General features: G+C 45.7%; 1 protein-coding gene across 3 annotated transcripts in view; it reads right to left on the bottom strand.

Moving 5' to 3' along the window:
* MVB12B (multivesicular body subunit 12B) overlaps window positions 1-19,022 on the bottom strand; it is a 63,613-nt gene that overhangs the window by 30,960 nt on the left and 13,631 nt on the right. For all 3 annotated transcript variants that reach the window (XM_082775827.1, XM_082775825.1, XM_082775826.1), the window contains 4 exons: window positions 18,666-18,762; window positions 15,632-15,761; window positions 15,227-15,346; window positions 2,081-2,178 (listed from right to left, as the gene is read on the bottom strand). In XM_082775827.1, the coding sequence (XP_082631953.1) occupies window positions 2,081-2,178; window positions 15,227-15,346; window positions 15,632-15,761; window positions 18,666-18,762 (445 nt within the window). The remainder of the gene's footprint in view (window positions 1-2,080; window positions 2,179-15,226; window positions 15,347-15,631; window positions 15,762-18,665; window positions 18,763-19,022) is intronic.

Below are 19,022 nucleotides of genomic sequence, written 5' to 3'. Positions count from 1 at the left end.
CATTACCACACGCGTATGCGCGACCTGTCTAACAATGTGCCTGCAGAACTGTGCCATCGGGGGTGCACAGTTATGTATTCTGAAATGGGCTTCTATGAACGCAGAGGACTAGCGCTATGCTCAGTCGTTCGAGTGTGTTTTATACTTTGCCTGTAATTATCTGGTAACACATTCAGATCTTTGCAAAATTGGTCATCTTTCCAGGCTGGTTATGCTACAAGCAGAGGCAGTCCATGGGACGCCCTAGAAGCAGGGCCATGCCCAGCACTGCTCATGCAGAACTGCTGCCGCTGCTGGTGCGGTTGGTGCTTTATTAGGAGAGAAGCAACAGCTTCCCCATCCTCTCTGCAGGATGGTCTCATGTGAACACAAGAACATGCTTTCCCTTACATTTCTAAATCTATTAGGGCAGGAAAGTAACAAGAAAAACGAGTACTGACAAGAATTATGCCATTGTTATATTCCATCTATTTAGGAACCTGAAGCTGCAGTTTCAGTCAGAGATTACCTTTTAAATAACCCTTTGATTATGGTACATGAATTAATGCCATGTTCCCATGTTAGAAGTGTCACTCACTATTAATAGAAAGGACCTGTGAATGGCACATTTTTGCCATCTTCTCTGCTCTGATTATGCACAAGCAAGTACCTATTGTACAACCCACTGCTGCTTTTCCTGGGTTTCCAAACCATCCTGAAAATCTGCTTCAGCCAAATGAAGGGATTGTACTTCCATTAGGTTTTGCTAAGGCTAGTGTTAAAGCTAGTTTTTTTTTTTCCTCTTGCAAAAACGTCACAATGAAGAGAAAGCTGCAGCTAAGTGTGTTTCTACTACAGCTATCACAGTACTTGTGCAGGTGTAAGATTACTCTAAAATAATAATTTTGAGGAAAATATGTTGCACTCCAGCACTACTTATCTGAAGTACAGAATGAGATAATCCCGTAAGAGAACAAGCAGATGAAATGCACTGTTGTGCCAGAGCTGCACGCAGCATTTGCCTTTAGCTTGCAGCAACAGAAGTCCTTTTGCTTCCAGACAGCCCTCCGCGTTACCAGCAGCGACAGACTCCAAGAGGTGCAATTCTGTAAAGCATCCCTGCCTCTTGCTCCCAGGCACGAGTTCATCCTGGGCCCTGAGAAACACACCGTGTTCCTTTTCAGCGCACTCATCTTCCAAGAAATCAAGCACTCAAAGGCAAGACCTGCTCAGAAGAACAGAGCTGTCAGGGACAGCTCAGCAGGGACCCCAGTTCCAAAATGAATGCACCACGTGGTCCTGAAGCACAGAAACAGAGCACCTGTACCTGCATGGGCAGAGGCATGGGCTTGAGCCTCACCACTCTATTAAACATACATCTTCCCTACAGACTAAGTAAAAATTAAAAATAGAAAAAAATATTCACTAGCAGGTTTTTTTTGCTTGTTTTTTTTTTTTTTTTTTCCCTCCTCACACTGGCACCTGGGAACACGTCAGTTCCAGCATTTGCATGCTGGCCAGGACTGGCTAACAGAGAGAAAGTCACAGCTAGAGAGAACGGGTGTGCACATTCAAGTACCTGGTTTTTAAAAGTAAAGTAGAATCCCCCACATCCTAACATCAAATTGCAAATTTACCTGTTAAAAACAGCAATGTTAGGGTATGTTGAGTGTAGCAAAGAATTGCATGTATGATAACTCATCCTTGCAATGCTAGATGAATCCTCCTGCTAGATGTTCAGAGAAGTCATCTTTTATAACCCACCAGTGAAGATCACAAAAAAGATGAGGAGCAGTTTGTGCCAGTGTTGCCTTCCACCAGATCTCTCATCTAGAGCCCACACGGGCAGCAGCATCCCTCCCTGAGGTCTGCAGTCTCCCCTGTGATGAGCAATGTATGCCACCTGTAATACTCGTGCCTGTGCATTTTCTGGCATCCCTCTGTGCCCCTCATGCTCTCGACAATTAAATGGCACTGCCAGAAAAGCTGGAAGCATATTTCACAGATACCACACATCTGGCTATTTATGCAAATGGGGCTGCTTTACCTGGTTACACTTCTGAGTAGAGGTGCAGAGAAACCATTGCATGTGCCAGCTTACCTGATATAGCATACAAATTTGAGTGCTGGTGCTCCAAGTCCAGGCGAGTGCTGTGACTTTTGCCTCGAAAGCTAGCAGGAAGAGTTAGCGAGATGTGCCTGGGGAAGAGAAACGGGGAAATCAAGATGATGTTTCTACAGACCAAAAGACACTGCTGTTATCAGCTCATTCTTGCCTTACAGTTGTGCTCAGGTTAAGCCCAAACATCAGTTTTAATGTTTCTAAGAGATGGAGTGGATCCCAAATAACAGCGAGGAGACAGAGGTGGTGACTCCACCATCACAGCTCAGTGCAGTTCAGCTGCTTGCATCTGCTTCTCAGTCCAGCTGTGAGCAGGACAGGGCCGCTACCCCGGCTCAAGCTCCGTCCACCCCACTGAACATCAAACTGAGCCAACAATCAAAATACTACCGAGCAGCAGCATCTGTCTGCAAGGTGGGCTCCAGAGCAGGACACAGCCTCAAAACACCCGCGTGGTGGCTGGTGAGCACAAGCCTCCCCCTGCGAGCAAAAGGCACCTGGAGTGCACCCGGTGGGACTTGGCTGTGGTTCCTTCAAGGCAGAGGACACTATCAGTGAGTGCTTTGGATTGATCTGTATCAAAACCTAAGTACATTCATACATAAAACCTTTAAAATCTCAATGGCTGTGGTCTGCTCCAGACTTAACCAAGGCATGCTGCACGCTACCCTGCTCTCCGATGCAGAGGAGGATGCACAAATTGAGCTTCCCTCCACTTGCAGAGGAAAGGAAAGGCAAACGTCACCCCCTTGCCTCTCCCTAAATGGAACAGCAAATGTGCCCTGCCTACCAACAGCTCTCTGCACAGCCTTTCCCGCAGCAGAGACGTTTTTTACATCTTTTGTTAAATCCTCCTTGTACTAGCTATAAATAGGAAAAAAAAAAACCAGGAACTCATAGAAGTGAAGGTGAAACTACTTTCAGTGGCCCAGAGGTCATTAAAAGGAAAACCCAGCACACAGTGAGCCCGGACAGAGGCTTGAAGAACAGACAACCTTCCCAGAAACGACGCGGTACTGGAGAGACGGAGGTGACAGCGAGCCCTGCTCTTGGGGCCAGAAAGGCGGTCGCACCCCACGCTGCTGGAGCCTGGAGCCTTGGCACCAGCCCCCCCAGTCCTGAGGTGGATGGGACCCAACCACCCTCGGGACACGGCACAAACAGCGAACAGCAGCCCCATGCTGCTCACTAAAACTCGTGCTGGCAGGACACAACCCAGAACTGCCCAGACACCTGAGCACTCAGATCCGGGAGGACACGACACGTTCTGCTGCTGCCCAGCCCGCCCCACAGGGCAGAGAACCCCGCTCTGCCCCCTGACACTGTGCCCCCCCCCGACTTCCCCTGGAAGTCTCCCCAAGGAAAGGCTTCTTGCTCATGTTGTTACTGGCAGCCCGCAGATTCTCATGCTTTGGTGAGAGATCCCAGCTTCTCCCTTCTAATCCAAATTCGTATTTTTTCTAATGCTGATCTCAAGTCTACTCAAATTCCTGTAGAACGTTACCATCAATCTTCTGGACCCTGTTGCCATACATAATGAAGATGCTCCCTCTCTGCAGAGGGACTTACTCTACCATGAAGACAAAGGCAACAGCTACCATTGCACAAAGGGCAAAGCTACCCGAATGTGGCGAGATGCTTGGCATGCCCTCTTGCCAGAAAACAAGGCAACCTCTTTTGCAGCCACGGTATTTGTGATGGGCAACAAAGAGCCCTCTGTATTCTCCAGCACAGCACCAGATCCATTTTCTTAGCTAGCAGGTTTTATCTATCGAGCAGATCATCTGGAAATTATCTGCCTTTAAAAGCAGGACGCATTTTGTGAAGAGCTACGTATTTTTAGATCTTGATGCAGCTGATGGTGAACACCATGGATAAAATAAGAAAAAGCAAACATCAGTTTGAATTTGCTTGTGCTTCCTGAAGCTATTTCTAAAAAAAAAAAAAAAAAAAAAAAAAAAAAAAGGTGTGAAAATATTTTCAAATTTGGCTAACAGTTTTCTGTTTAAAACCCAATCCATATGAAACTCTCTTGGCCAGCACAGGCAGGTTTGTCATGAACACACTTTTAAAACAGGAGACCACTGCCTGTAGGCATTACACACATTTCATTTGTTTTTAGCAGTATCCAAAAATACTTTGAGGCATCAAAACAGCTAACAAAGATCCCTGAATTTCTCTTACTTGCACTGCAGACTGTTTTCTTCATACCTAAACGAAACAGCAGGAAATGCTTTGGAAGTAAACAAAGCAGGTCTATTTAAAAAGCCCCATTTCTGAGCAGAGTACTTTAAACGTTTATCCCAGCTTCTGCTGTAAGAGGCTAAATCTTTTCCATATGTACAGTTCTTTCCAGCAAGCCACCACCAAGCCCAGAGAGACCACCGCACGCTGCTGAAGCCAGTCATGCACATCGCATCGACCTGCAGGATGGAAAGGACAGCTCCACAGGTAGCTCACAGAGGCATTGTGTAAGCAAAATTACAGAGCTGTCAGTGCCACGAACAAACACTGCAGCCTTCCAACAAAGCTCTGAAATCTTACTTTGCAAAAGACATCCCAGACCAAGTCCCCGGGCACTACCAAGTCTGCATGGCAGCTCACGGCAGCACCAGGTTTCACAAGCACCATATGTTAAAGTGGTGCACGCATTCCACACGCGTAATTAAAATGAATCACTCGCAGTCTGACGGACTCTGACCATATACACACAAATATGGCAGCAGAAGTTCACACAGCCAGACATAATATCCTATTTGCTTCTCATTCCAGATGTATCAATGTGAAAATACATACCAAAATACTCCCCCAAGCTGGGGAGAAGTACAAGCACCACCGGTAGGTGCGTGCTTTGATGCTTGGCGGTGGTGGGCAGGCAGCCCTGCAGCTGCTCTCGCGGGGCTCCCCGTGCCACAAGCGCCCATCCCACCCGATCGCCTTCCAGCGCTGCGTCCTGAGCACTGCTGTGAAGGTGCTCGAAAGCAACATAAAACGCCGTTGTTTCTGTCTCCACTTCTTTTGCCACCTTCCGTTCTCTGAGGTAGGACAAACAGGTATTTCATCCTTTCTACCAGGCTGCACTGTGCAGAGCTAGGTCTCTCCAAGGAGAACATTTAGCTGGAAGACCACAAGACAGAGGGTAACGACTGCTAGAATGAGATCGGTTCCTCCCCTCCCCCTTTCTCTTTTAAGAGCATGACATGGTAGGGAAATATGGGAAACAAAGTCTAATTTATTTTAAATTAATGCAAACTTTAGCCAGGATCAATATAACTTATACCTAGTCAGTTGATTGCATAATGCGTTTTCCTTATGCATTGTGAAAGCCAAATCATTTTACAGTGTAGAAGACAAAAAAAAAAAAAAAAAAAAAGAGAGGCTGCCATTGAAAAGCAAGAAAATCCCAATTACAAAGTCCCCAAGTTCCTAAACACATATCGTGAAAGTATGTGCAGCTCTGTGGCATATGGCAAATCAATTACTAGTTTAAATTTTAAAAGAAAAACATGGTAAATGTGTTGCAGAAATAATCAAGAACAACGGTTTGGTTTAGATTACAGCGGCCACTAGAGTTTTGAATACAATTAATCATCATTCCAGGCAATGGGAAGCCATATTGACACTTATTCCTAATTTGAATATTTAATTAGGGTGAAGTTCTTCATCAAATTATCACAGAACTGGGAGGAAAGCCTGAAAGATTTGAACAATTACTACTTTAACCCCTCACCAACTGCTCACCTGTGGGCACAAGAATCTCTTCCCCGTTCTGCAAAGCAAGAACGTGCTGGCACAATACAAAACGACAATATTTAAAGGATGTAACAACACTGCTAGAGGTACCTGCACGTTTGGCATCCCACAGGCTGCTGACTACCTGTGCTCTTTGACCTTTGTCGGAGCAGATTTTTCAGGCTGGATCCCTGTCTTACCACCAAGTGTTGTTTCTGGAGTGGTGGTTTGGTTTTTTTTTGCTGTTGTTTTTTAAATTAACTGAAGAACACGTCCAGAATCATCGCCCAGGTCTGCGTGCCGAGGGACAAAGCCCTGCTCCCAGGGGCACGGACCCCGAGCCAGCGGCCGGCGCAGGGGGAGCCCCCGGGGGTGCAGGGCCCAGCCCTGGGACTGCCCCGGAGCCGCGCGCTGCCCCGCGGACACCCTCCTTCCACCCTGCCTCGGATCCTTACGTGCTGTATTAATCCATATACAAAAATCTCTTTTAATGAGGAGTGATATAGTTATGAACTCTCTAGGGCCATAATTAGAGCAAACTAATTGAAGTTGTGTTTTGACACACTTTCCAAATTCACGGGTACTGCATGACATATTCACAACACCGCCGCCGCACAGCCATGGCGACAGCAGAATCATTAGGCTAATAACGCTTATTTGCATTCTTATCATGCCAGCAGCATGCCGTTAAATACTGCTTCAACCGGTGCTGGGTTACTCTGAAAGTTTCCGCTGAAAGATATTAACAGTAATTATTAGTGCTTTAGTGGAATCTCTGATGTTAAGGAACAGCAACTCACATTAACTATCCTAATGCTTTCCTTCTGAATTGTCAGAGAAGTAGGTTTTGTCCTCCCTGCTGAATCCAAGCAACGAGGTGGGTTTGGTGCCATCTGCCCCTCAGGGAGGAGGGATGCCTGCCCCAGCAAGGCTCACGGCAGGATTTCAGGCCTGTTCTCACCTAAGCTGAAGTGAAAAACCCATTGTTTCCACATGGATTAAGAGAGAGAACATTACAAAAAATATTTTTCCCCAACATACTATAAATTTCCAGATAATTTAGGGTGAAACAGCCACATTACCATAATTCAGGACAGGTTAGATTTAATTACTCACTTAATTTTAGTTTTTCTTTTATTCATTAAATCTATGGAATGCATCTACCTACAGCAGCAACAGAAGGACATGAGAGAGATCCTTCAGATGCTAGCAAAAGAGGTTTGAGGTCTGCACACATTATGGTCACTTTTTGACTGTTTCTAGAGAGAAACTTGCACAAAACAGGCTCAGGAATGCCCAACAGTTCCAAGTAAGTTATTAATAACTGTCTGCATGAAGGTGATGAACTGCTTTTGAAGTCAGGCAGCAAGTACTCATAAAAAGTAACAAAAGATCATAAGGGGAAACGCCAGATATCAAAGGATGCTTCATAATTCACATAAAAATATCAGCAATGCACAGCAAAAGAACAATAGTAAGGTTTTGGTTTCCAACTGGATTAGACAAACATTGTAGAGAAATCAGGCAAAACCTTAAAAGCTGCCCCACGTTGTCAAATATGTTAGAAAGCACATTGCATGCTACAGAACTGGGTCTGCTCTGTTCTTTGATGTACCACCGCCATGACTGCAATTTATTCTAAATGAAGAACAGTGCCACAGATACTGTAAAGTCTCACAGGAATATCCCGGAATAAAAAGAACCTTATCTTCCGTAATCAATGGATTATGCAAAGATCATATGCCTCACGAAAAACTGAGGCTAGAATGATTAAACACATTCTAAGCTGCAGAAAGCTAAAAACACACCTACAAGAAGTTAATGTCAGGCTGTACTTTTCAAGAAACATAATCTGACTTGAAAGCTTTGCCTACGGGCAGAGGAAAAAGCCCATTTCTAAGAAATGAGCTGCTAGTGTTTTGCTGACAGAAATCAGAGGACCTCTCCATGACCATTCACTTTACCAGAATGTATTTTCCAAACTGTAGTTTACAGAAAATGGCACAGCAGATACCTATGGCTCCAGCAGCGTCCAGAATCCCATCTACAGTATTTATTCACAGTTCTTAACTTTTACTGTGCTCAGGCATTGCTATGCCAGAACACCTACCTCATACCCAAAAGAACTGCAGTGAAAAACAAAACTGCGAGGCAAGAATCACCTCGGGTAATGGACTTCATTCCAGACAATCTATTCTAATCGTGTAAACCAAATATTTAAATACTTTCTAAAACCTTACTGACCCTTTGCCTAAAACAAGCAACATATGGGCTTTGCAAGCATTTCATCTCATTCCAAACTACTAAAATATCCTGTTTCCCAAAAAATCAATGAGTGCTCGTGGTGCCAGACTCCGGTTTTATAAAAGACCAAACACATGAGAGAATGAAAAAGGGAGCAAGTGATTCTTTCCACTTTTAGATTTAAGCACTTCATTTTCCCAGCAGTAAGAAGGGAGGAAGGCCTGTCTGCAGCATCCTTACCCAACGCATCACGCAGAGCGTGCTGCTGCACGGCCCCCTCCCGAAATGACCACGCCTCAAAGACAAGGGAAGATGATGTTACGCTACCCTGTCAGAACGAAAGCACTCACCAGCTGCACGGAACGAGGCCCGATGATGCTAACAAGGGAGCATGATCTACTGCAGACCAGCAACCCAAAATGTGAGGCTTAATGCAGAACGAAGCTCCTGCGGCTCCCTCTGTACCGGGATTAATTTAGAACAGAGAATTTAAGTAACTAGGATGGAACAGCTGCCAAACAATAGAAAAAGCCCAACAAGTTTAATTTACACTGCTTGAAAGTCTGAGCTGTAGCCCATTAAATTGTTATAGGCAGAGGACTGCATCAAAGAACTAAGACCTCATACTGTAAGCATGAAGTGCTTATGAAGTGGTTGTCTGAGATGAACAGCGCAGCGTCTCTGGAGGCTGCGGTGGGATGAGAGCAGCTTTCCACATCCTTCACGAGCTGCTCTCTGGAGTCAGGAGTTTTCAGATAATGAAGCAGTAGGGAAAAATTGCCAAACAGCAGAAATACTCCAAAAAGATAAATTACACACAGCGCAGGTTTCCTGGGCTGGGTTTTTAAATTCCATCAAATTACTCAGAAGGAAGCCCAAGATCACAGGCCCATGGAGAAGTGTATCCGACCCGAGCATCGCTGCCTGCACCTGAGGCTGGTGCCACCATGGCAGAGCCCGCAGCCCCGGGGTGCTGCGGCACAGCCCCAGCACCTCCCTACAGAACCTGCTAAACAAATATTCCACATAAAGACTCATTTGGGAAGAGCACATTGTCAGCGCTTCGCCAGTAATAAATAATGACAGTCCAAACACTTTCCTAAAAGCAATAAACTCGAGAAGTGTTTTGGAAAATGGTGAAAGTGATTGATTTAAAGACGGAAATATCTGAACACAACCACATACACTTCAGGGTGAAAGCACAGATTACAAATCAACAGTGGCAGAGATCATATTAAATAGCAGACAACATAGATGTTTTAGGGAAAAAATGCTCAATTCCCCCACAGGGCTTATTTAACAACTAAGTACATAGCTTCTTTGAATGAATACCTCTGGCTCAGATATAACGACCCTACACTACACCCTAAAGAAGCATGCCTTGAGGAATATTACTATACCTGGAACAGGGCTGTAAAGAAAAATGATTCATGATTCTAAGGATATTGAAGCCTCTTCAGTCAGAGCTCTCCCCAAAATTTTTCAATGCATCTTCAAATTCAGCTAAATCAAACTTTTCCTAACCACAGTTAATGTCCCCCTTTCTCAACTGATGCAAGGCATTCTTGTGCCTGGAAACCACTCATATTGTTTAAACATTTTTTCCTAATCATCGTTTTCTGCCACTAAAACATACTGGACTATGACCAATTTTTGCACGTCTTCATCCAGCTGAGTTGGATGCAAGCCATATGGTCAGTGTAGTTTCATAACAAATTCCTTATGTGAAACAGACTCTGCATAAACGTATGCCAGCACTCCTTACCCACTCAAACAAACCATCAGGTTCAGACTTGCACAGCATACACACATCACATACGCTTCAGCCTGAAATGTTGCTTCTTACTGTAGGAACTGCAGTGGATGAAAGCACTATTTCCAAGGTTCAGCTCGGCGTTTCAGTCTCATTGATTGTTACCCATAGCTACTGTGAAGCCCTTGTTCCATCCCAGCCCTTGTGCAATCCTTGGCCTCTTGTAGGATAAACCGTATAAGAATTAAGAATATTTGGCTCTATTTCATGACACAAGTGTTCTAAGCATTCAAGCCACAGAATCATTAAGGTTGGAAAAGACCTCCAAGGATCATCTGGTCCAACCCCTACCACCAAATGTCACCCACTAAACCATGTCCCTCAGCACCATGTCCAACCTCTCCTCAAGGACGGTGACGCCACCACCTCCCCGGGCAGCCCGTTCCAGTGCCTGACTACTCGTTCTGAGAAGAAATTTCTCAGAATTTCCAACCTAAGCCTCCCCGGCACAAAGAATGGTCAAGGAATCTATTTTATTAGTTGTAAATTAGTTTTACTTTAGAGCACTTTTGATGAAACGTACTGGAAAATGAATCTCCATCAAGAACAAAGTACTTTGTAGAAAGGATCAAGCTGTCAGAGCTTTCACTGGCAGGTTTCTCAGAGTGGTTTCCAGTCAAACCAAAAAGATCCACCCCAACAGACTCCTTATTTGATAGACTTTCATTCAGATGAGGGACTTTAATGGAAACACAACCACTCTGCTAAAGCATCCTAGCCATCAGGCTACCAGCAGTGTCTGTCTCCAGTCCACAACAACTTCACGAAGTCTTGGCTTTGCTCCTCACCAGAGGAGGAAAGTGAAGCCTCAGAACCTTCTGCTCTACAGACTCTCCATGAAATCTCTTCGAAACACCTTAAAGAAAAAGCTACGAGCTATTTCTAAATACTATAGTTGCTGCTTAAAAACCAGGAAGGTACAAGGCTTCCCACTTGCCTTCAGTCAGCGCACCGCGCAGAGCAAGCCTGGCCCATCGTCACGCCGAGCGCAGGCCTCCGACACGCGGGCTGGCCGGTGCTGCTTTATTAGCTGCCACCTATTGCACATCGTCAGCCTCCAGCAGGAAGCCACACACTGATCACGTTCCAAGCTCACACGACAAAGTCCAAACAAGTCAATCTGAAAATCAGACTTCTCTGCCCAGAAAGGAAATCCTTACATTCCTTCGCATTAAACTCCACTGGGAGCAAAGGAACGGGAGCAAATCATTTCCCTGTTCTTAGGCAAAGCAGCTAACTGTTTAAGGGGTACGTGGGAGAGCGGTAGGAACATTTACACATCCTGCTCTTATTTCAGGGGGTTATGCCGGGTAGCTATCTCCCGATCCCACGGGTTGCAGCACAGCCCCAGGTCCGTGCTCCTGCCAGATCGGTGCTGCACAGAGCGGAGCAGCCGGCAGCAGGGAGCGGCTGCTTGCAGCACCGCCAGGGCATGCAACGAGGGACGGGGGGGGGGGAGCTGCAAGGGGTGGGAGCTGCAGCACAACTGAGCTGCTCCCGTGGCTTGTTAACTGTGCAGATAGGCAGGAATTGCAGGCACAGCGGGCATAAGCTGCGGCCCAGCGCCCAGCCCCTCTCTGTGCAAAAGCCCTGGGCACCCAAGAAGAGGCAGGGATGGGACAGGAGCACCGGAGCCTTGTCCAGCTGGACCCCATCCAGCACCAGCAGCTCAGCACCTCGCTGCCACAGGGCTTCCTCCACCAGCTGCCCCACGAGCTGCCCAGCACCCTGACCCCTGCCGCAGCCTTCCTGCTCTCCGGCCGGAGCCGACCACGCACCAGCTCAGCCACTGCTCGTCTCCACTGCGGTGGCTCTGGGCAGGCCTGCATGGCCGGACGGGGGCACCCTGAGCGTCCAGCACGCGGGGCTGCCTGCCCTCACCGCCGCTCGGCTTTTCCATTAGAACAGGGTGGAGATGTGCCACGGGCATCCCAGGAAGGCCGGTGGAAGCGGTTGGATCTTCAAAGCGCAGGAGGACCAAGTGCCGCGAGCCCAGCCACGGTAACACACGGCGTGAACACAAGCCAATTGCAGCGTGATCTTCCTCCTCTCTCCCTGGTACGCCATTAACCTCTCAGATGACAGCCCTGCAAACTAAATGACTGAACAGTTCCCAGGGTCAGCGCGAATCTACATTTTCAAAACCTGACATCAACAAGTAAAAGTTGTGACTGAAATCCTGGTCTCTCCGAGAGGAAGATTAAACGCCTGTGACACATCATCTGCAATCAGAGCGCTCAATTTCCCAAAGTATCTGTCACAGATTGATAACATCCATGCAAAAAGTTAAGTGCAATTATGTCTGTCACTGTAAAACACACTTCAGCAGCACTGACTGACATCTTGCTTGCAGCTGACAAATTGTGAGAGGACCGTTTGAATGACGGCAGCAGAGGCTCCTGCAGCACCACGGGAAGGGATGTGAGCTGTACCCACACACCAAAAAAGCCGCATGGGCTCACAGCACTGCAACAGGAGCCATCGCATCGGCAGCTGCAGAGCAAAGTGGCTTGAGGTTGGTGCCACATGCATGTGCTGAAGCGAAGGACTTGCTCACAAAAGGCTCAAAGCGGACTTGTGATGAAGAGGAGAACACATCATAAAAACCCTCCTCTGGCTTATTCCCAGACAGAGCTTGAGCCAGTGAGGAGCTGAGCCCTAAAACACTGCTCAAATGCTTGCGACATGTATTTTTCCAGGTCCCCAACACATGCACTGGCTATCAGTAATAGGCTAGATGAAATAAAGGTATGCAGAAGAACAAATGAATTACCTGTTATTAGCACCTCTTCTTTTGGAGGAGGCTTACCTACTTGCTCCCCAAAGCGATGTCCCAATGTAGCACTACCACCAATTTTTACTGGAGAGTGCAAGCCTCAAACGCAGACGCACCGAGGGAAGTTACTCTAAATCCTCACTGGTGACTCAAGTCAACAGAAGCAGTTCTTTAGCAGCAGCCTTCTAGGATGGGAAACTAAAAATGCATTTCTCCAGGCTGCCATTAGTGCCAAGAAGCCATTGCAAAATTTGGAGAGAAAAAATAGTAAAGCAGCTTGATGCCCTGCACAACGGCACGGTTGTGTTCCACGGTACAGTGTGCAGCCCTCGCTGGGATGCGTGACGGCTGCAGTTAGAGACCATTAAGCCAGATGCCTGTAGTATTAAACACCAAGGAGAAGAAATGGCTAGAAAATAACATATGCAGTCCAGCAAGAATATCAAACAAAGCTTCCCCTTGTGCAGTTCTGATTGCGAGCCATAACCCCACGACACAGCAGAGGAAGCAGCATTGCTGACGCACAGCGAGCTGGGGAGGTCAAACGTCTGACACACAACAAAACCCTGATGTGCAGCCATCCACTGCCATCAGCGGCTTGTACCGCGGGTCAGCGGAGGGAACATGGCTGACAGAAATAAAGCTCTCAGCGAGAAGTTCTTCCCTGCTCTCCGGTATGGTTTACTTCTTTAGTTTATATCCAGTGTTGACAATTATCCCGAAGCACCCAAGCACACCATCTTAATTTAAAACTGCTTATAATGCTCGCCAGCAACTGAATAGCTTAAATACCTGATCAACCTAACAGCTGGATCTCCAGAGCTCTGCTCTGCACTGCTCACCAGTTTTGTCTTAGCACTTGCAGTAGCAGAGCTACTCACTTCAGTTCCTGTCAAAATATATCCACACAGAGTAAAATGGCAAACTGGCGACCACTGTAATCTCCTATCTCTATGGTGATGTAAAAATAAGAGGTTACTTGTGACTACAATCTTCCACAAACATTAAACTTGAGTAACATCGCATTGCTGATATAGTATTAGAAAAGGCTTTTCAAGTAGCATGTGTTTCCCGTAATAATGAAATATTTGCAGGATGCACCTTTTTATATATTTCTATTTCTTAAAAAATATATTGGATAATAAATAATCAGAGTAAAAATCAGACATGAAAGATGCTTTGAAAGATCAGGCGGGTGGTGTAAAAGTTACCTGTAAATCATGCACCGGGCACGAAAGTGGAGCTGGCTACAGACAGGTGGTTTTTACTAGGAGGCATTAATGTAACATTCAATTATTCCACTGCATGCTGGCTGTTTTAACTCAGCCAAATTAGAATACATTTTATATTGACTATTTTGACATTTGCTTTATTTGGCAAGTAAAACAAAACTGATCCAATTTCCCTGCAGCCATTGTAAACCATAAACTGTACAACAAGAGGTTATAAAATATATAAGCCTTGTAAACACTTCTTTTCAGACTGTCGCTGATGCTCTGAGCTCTAATTTTGGCCCTGTTCCCAATAGCTCTGAAGCTGTTCTACAGCCTTCCCTGCTTGGCCATAAAGTGACCCTTCCACGCTTAGTGATTAAGGACTGCCATCGATATTCTCTTGCTATGATAATTTTTCTCTTTATTTTGGAAATATGCCCAAGCAGGAATTTCTTGCAGACAGAAAACGAAGATCTGCGCTCTAATAGTCATGACATCTCTTTCCCTGATCTTGCCTACCCTTTGCCAGCATGCAACTTATGACCTACTCCTGACACGGTACAATGAGCAGTCTGCTCTGCATGTTCAATGTCTACTGCAAGACTAGAGCATAGTGGTCTAAGAAAAAAAAAAAAAGGGGGCCAGCACTTCAAACCACGAGTGGACTGATCTTGGAGAACGAGCAAAACTTGTCTCCCTGTGCATGAGGGACTGTATGAACAGTTCTCCCTTTCCTTGGTCAAGGAGTGGGAAACCAGCTGGTTTGGAGAACAGTTCTCACCTGTTCTCCAGGGTAACCCACGTGTGCTTGGAAGCTACAAAAATTTTACACAGTACAAAACAAAGAAAAGGTGTAGCTTTCTGACTGTTTCTGTTCCGATGAAGGCTTTTTTTTCCCCCGACTTCTTTAATCGTATGCCTTTGTGCAATGACAATCACAGGAACTTCCAATTAGGCAAACACTTGAAAGAATGACTCATTCCCTCACTATCAAATCAGACTACATAATTATCTGAACAATTTGAATAATTATTATTTTAATTTAATTATTATTTTTGATTAAATTCTTAATTATAAAATTAATAAAATTAATTGATAATTTTTATGAATCGATTTAATCAATAATAAAATCGAATTTATAAATCAATACAAAAATTTATAAATCAATGTTTAAATTATTTATCAATTTATAAAAATATTTTAAATGTTAATTTAATTCTTTTAATTATTATTATTTGAATAATTATTATTAGGTGTGCCTTTCGTCTAGAGTCCACCATGCAGGTGCTTTGCAACAATATGCCACGCTGCGTCAAGCAGAAGATGCTGGAAAGCAGAAAACTCACCTCGGCAGGTTAGGAGCTGGTGTTGAAGACGGTACTTGGGCAGGAGCAGCAGGTTGTGAAGACTCATGGTTGCGGGGAACTCTGCCCATCCGGTACCAAATGCCCATGTTGTTCAACTCCCTGTGTAGTTGACAGAAAAGACATTAATGCTGTGAGCACATGCTGCACACATACACAATTAGGAAACAGATAAATTTCACAGACACCTTGGATAGCAAGAACTATCTTAATCATGGAAAAAAGGGTTCGTTACTTCCCACATCAAACTCAGTAACATTTGTATTTACGTAAATATTTCCAATGACGAGCTTCATCTCATAAGTGACTACTTCCCGATTACAGGAAAAGAAGATGCTTGGCACAATTACAAATATGGAAGCAGCTTCTAGAGCGAGGGGTACCTACCCTATGAACGTGTACTGAGGAGGGGCTTGCTTAGATCTACTCAGGATTCGAATATCACAGATTGCTGCCTCTGTAGAATCTCGAGGGATGAATTTAATGCACAGCCTCTTCTTTCTGAAAGCTACTTCTTCTGTAAAAACAAAACAAAAACAACAGAAGCTTTTTTTTTATGCAAGACAAGGGTATAAATATTATTTATTATCTCTCCAGATATTTGGCAGATAATTACAGCAGGAACCAGAGCCAAAGGACATATATGTCAGAAAACCAGACAGTGCAGTGCCATTCAACGACTGAAGAAATTTTCTATGAGCTCTCTGTACACCGTGCAGGAATTGTTACTAGGCACTGTGAGAAACCAATACCCCCTACTTCCCTTTGTAGAGAAGATAAGGCATCGTGCATGCCACAGCACACTGCACTAGGGAACAGAAGTGGCAGGTGATTTTCCCACTTCCATATGCTTCTCATATTTGCTTCCTCTTTCCAAAGCAGCGTTTGACTCACTGGCCTGGATACCTGAGTATTTCTTCTACAAGCTCTGCCTCTGGGAACATACCTGGAAGCTGCTGACACAAGTGGACAGTTTGTTCTGAGAAGTGCTTCCAACAGCCAAAGCGGGCAGGACACTGTCACAGAGCGCTGACAGGATGTGAGATTTGGAGAGGTGACTTCTGCTAAGTGCTAACAACCTCTCCTGACTCCCTCAGCAAGCACTGAAGTGATACTTCCACTACATCTGCCCTGGTGTCTTTGCAGGGTTAAAAATAGGTTTTAAAAGCAGAATTGCTGGGATCCCCAACGGGGTAACTGGGCTGTGCTGACCTGTGTTCAAAGGGCAGATGAATCTCCTGCATGGTGCCTTCTTGCTGTGTGTCACAGAGAAATTTCACTTGTTTCTGTGCTACTCATTGTAAAAAACTAAAGCCCACAATTAAGGCTTATCTGTACAATGAGTTCATGTATAAGCCTACTACCTGTCTGCATGCAGGTGCAAACTATGTTCAGTTCTGGGTCAGTTGCACAACAACATGTGGTACTGGCACACTGACACAGATTTGCTCCACCTCACCCTAAAAATCTGTGGGACTCTCAACGTGAGCAGGGTGAGGTTTCCATCTGTGAACGCAGACAACTGAAAGACACGACAGAAGCTCTTACTGATAAAGTGGAAAAATCAAAAGTGCAGACACTGCATGAAAATCTGAAAGCAACCAACAGGTATAAACAAGCACTGGGAGAAGAATAAAAGCCCTCCGGTTTAATATGAGTAAGTATTCTCCAGTTTAAAAATATGCCCTCACTTGAACAGATGGTAAGCAGTCCTGTCTCTGTAGGCTCCTGCTGTTTCGTAATCTTTACCTTGGAGAAAGCAATTCATCCTGGCCTTTGAAGCCTGCTGTCAGACCAGCACCAACAAACATACAGACAGTGTGAGGTGTGTCACAGTGCAGCACCCGTGCGTGCCACGTCAGATTAACAGTGACGCTTTTTAGAGATATTAAATACCTACATCCCTGAACTCTAATCCTTCTGCTTTGGGAAACTAGGGCTTCTGACATACCTAGAACAGGTCTAAGGAGTCCAGGGTTTAAGGCTTCCGCATCTGAAAATTTTGTCAAGAACCACCAAAGAATGCTATATTTAATGTATTTATTACAAGTCATGCACCATTAGAGAAGAACATAGAAAAACGTATAACCAAAATATTTGGCTTTAACCAAAATTAGCGTCTCTTACTCAACTTTCACAATATGTATAAAGCTGAGTACACTATTTGCTTTTGTCTTTGGTCTCTTTCACACTTGGATAGAGCCTGCAGTCTGTAGCAAATTTGGTTTAAGAGCTAGGTCCATTAATTACTCATGCTTAACCACAGTTAATTTTAAGTAAACATATTATATACAGACAATCAAAATGTGCTCAGTCATGCTAACGGAGACAGGGATATGCACCACTTCATTAATACAGACAGTGCCACCGCTTTAAAGATTGTACGGGTTGCAATTCAATGCATTTTAAATTAATTACAAAGTCCCTTCTCACCTCTCTACCTAGACTTCTACAAAAGCTACGCCAACAGCTGACAACTGTCCAGTTCTCCCACAGGTGTGAGTCTCCCACGCCACATGAGCTAAGGAATTCTCCAGGCAAAGGGGACGACCCGTGGGCTCAGTACTGGGCTGCAGAGCCTTTCACTTCTGGGTTACAGGTTCCAAACAGAACCAGGTCAGCAGCAACTGAAAAATGATCCTCCTCTGCTGCAGATCTGGATGAGTTACCCACTGCAAAGCAGGCCCACACACCTCCTTTCTGTTCATAGCCAGCCTGGATTTCTTTACTGGAAAGAACTGGTACCAGCCACCTACGCTCCCGCGTGGTAACCGTGCACTCAGCGCCAGCACCCGGCGCTGCGCAGCCCTCCCAGACAGCTCCCACGGGGCTGGCCCCAGGCTGCTTTGCACCACGAGCCAAGAGCGCTCGCTGCCTGCTGCAGGCTGGGCTGTTGTGACCAGACACGGCTCCAGCTGCTGCTGCCACAAGTCTCAGAGGATTGGAAGACCCGTTCACGAGCAGTTTGCTTAAATGCTGCAGGAAAGCCATTTCTGCCCTGCAGAAACGAGGACAGTATTTCCCCTGGATGCCACACTTGTGGCTTCTCTCAGCAAGCTCAAACATAACCTCAGCACCGCCTGCCAAGTCCTGGGCTTCTGTTTGTTTGCAACGGGTGGTGAAAGTCACGTGTGCATGAGCACAGCCCCACGTGCACCCACTTCCCTTCTCGTACCTGTCTGTGAACACCCCCCCTCACAGCAGCTCTGTTCCCGTGAGGCTCAGTTTGCCCTTGGGAAGAGGAAGAATAAACTATTCCTTCCTGCGTGAGCGGGAGAGCTGGTGGCAGCCAGGCAGCAGCATTAACAAGCCTGGAGAGCACAAGAAGAGCTACCCCTGAAGATGCCCCCCAGAGCAGCACTTGGAGCATCCTGCTGCCCTGCACCACCCCACGGTGCTGCAGGAACCAACACCAACTTACGTGTATCAACGGTCTCCTGGATGGGGATGAAGCCCACAGGCAAAGTGTCCTTTATGTCAATGAGCTTCATATCAACCAAGACGTTGCCTAAATGGCTCTTTGAAGAGAGAAAAGAAACAGTCAGCGATTACAACATGATCCAGTTCAAACCCAGCTTTTATCCCCTTCTGAGTCCCAGGATGCCTTGTCATTGTACCTGGCCACTGAGAAACAGGCGAGGAGATACCACGGCAACACCTGGACCTGTCCTTCCCCAGAAACTACAGTGACCGAATAGGAAATACCAGGCAGCTTTTGGCATTCACAGATTCAGCCGTCTCATCCACAGCTGCACTCCTGGATCCTCGGAAGAGGAAC

The sequence above is a fragment of the Aythya marila genome, assembly GCF_965140915.1.
Source record: "Aythya marila genome assembly, chromosome: 19".
In the NCBI taxonomy this organism is placed as follows: Eukaryota; Metazoa; Chordata; class Aves; order Anseriformes; family Anatidae; genus Aythya; species Aythya marila.
Note: the sequence above shows the minus strand (reverse complement) of the source record. Positions and strands in the feature narration are given on the sequence as shown.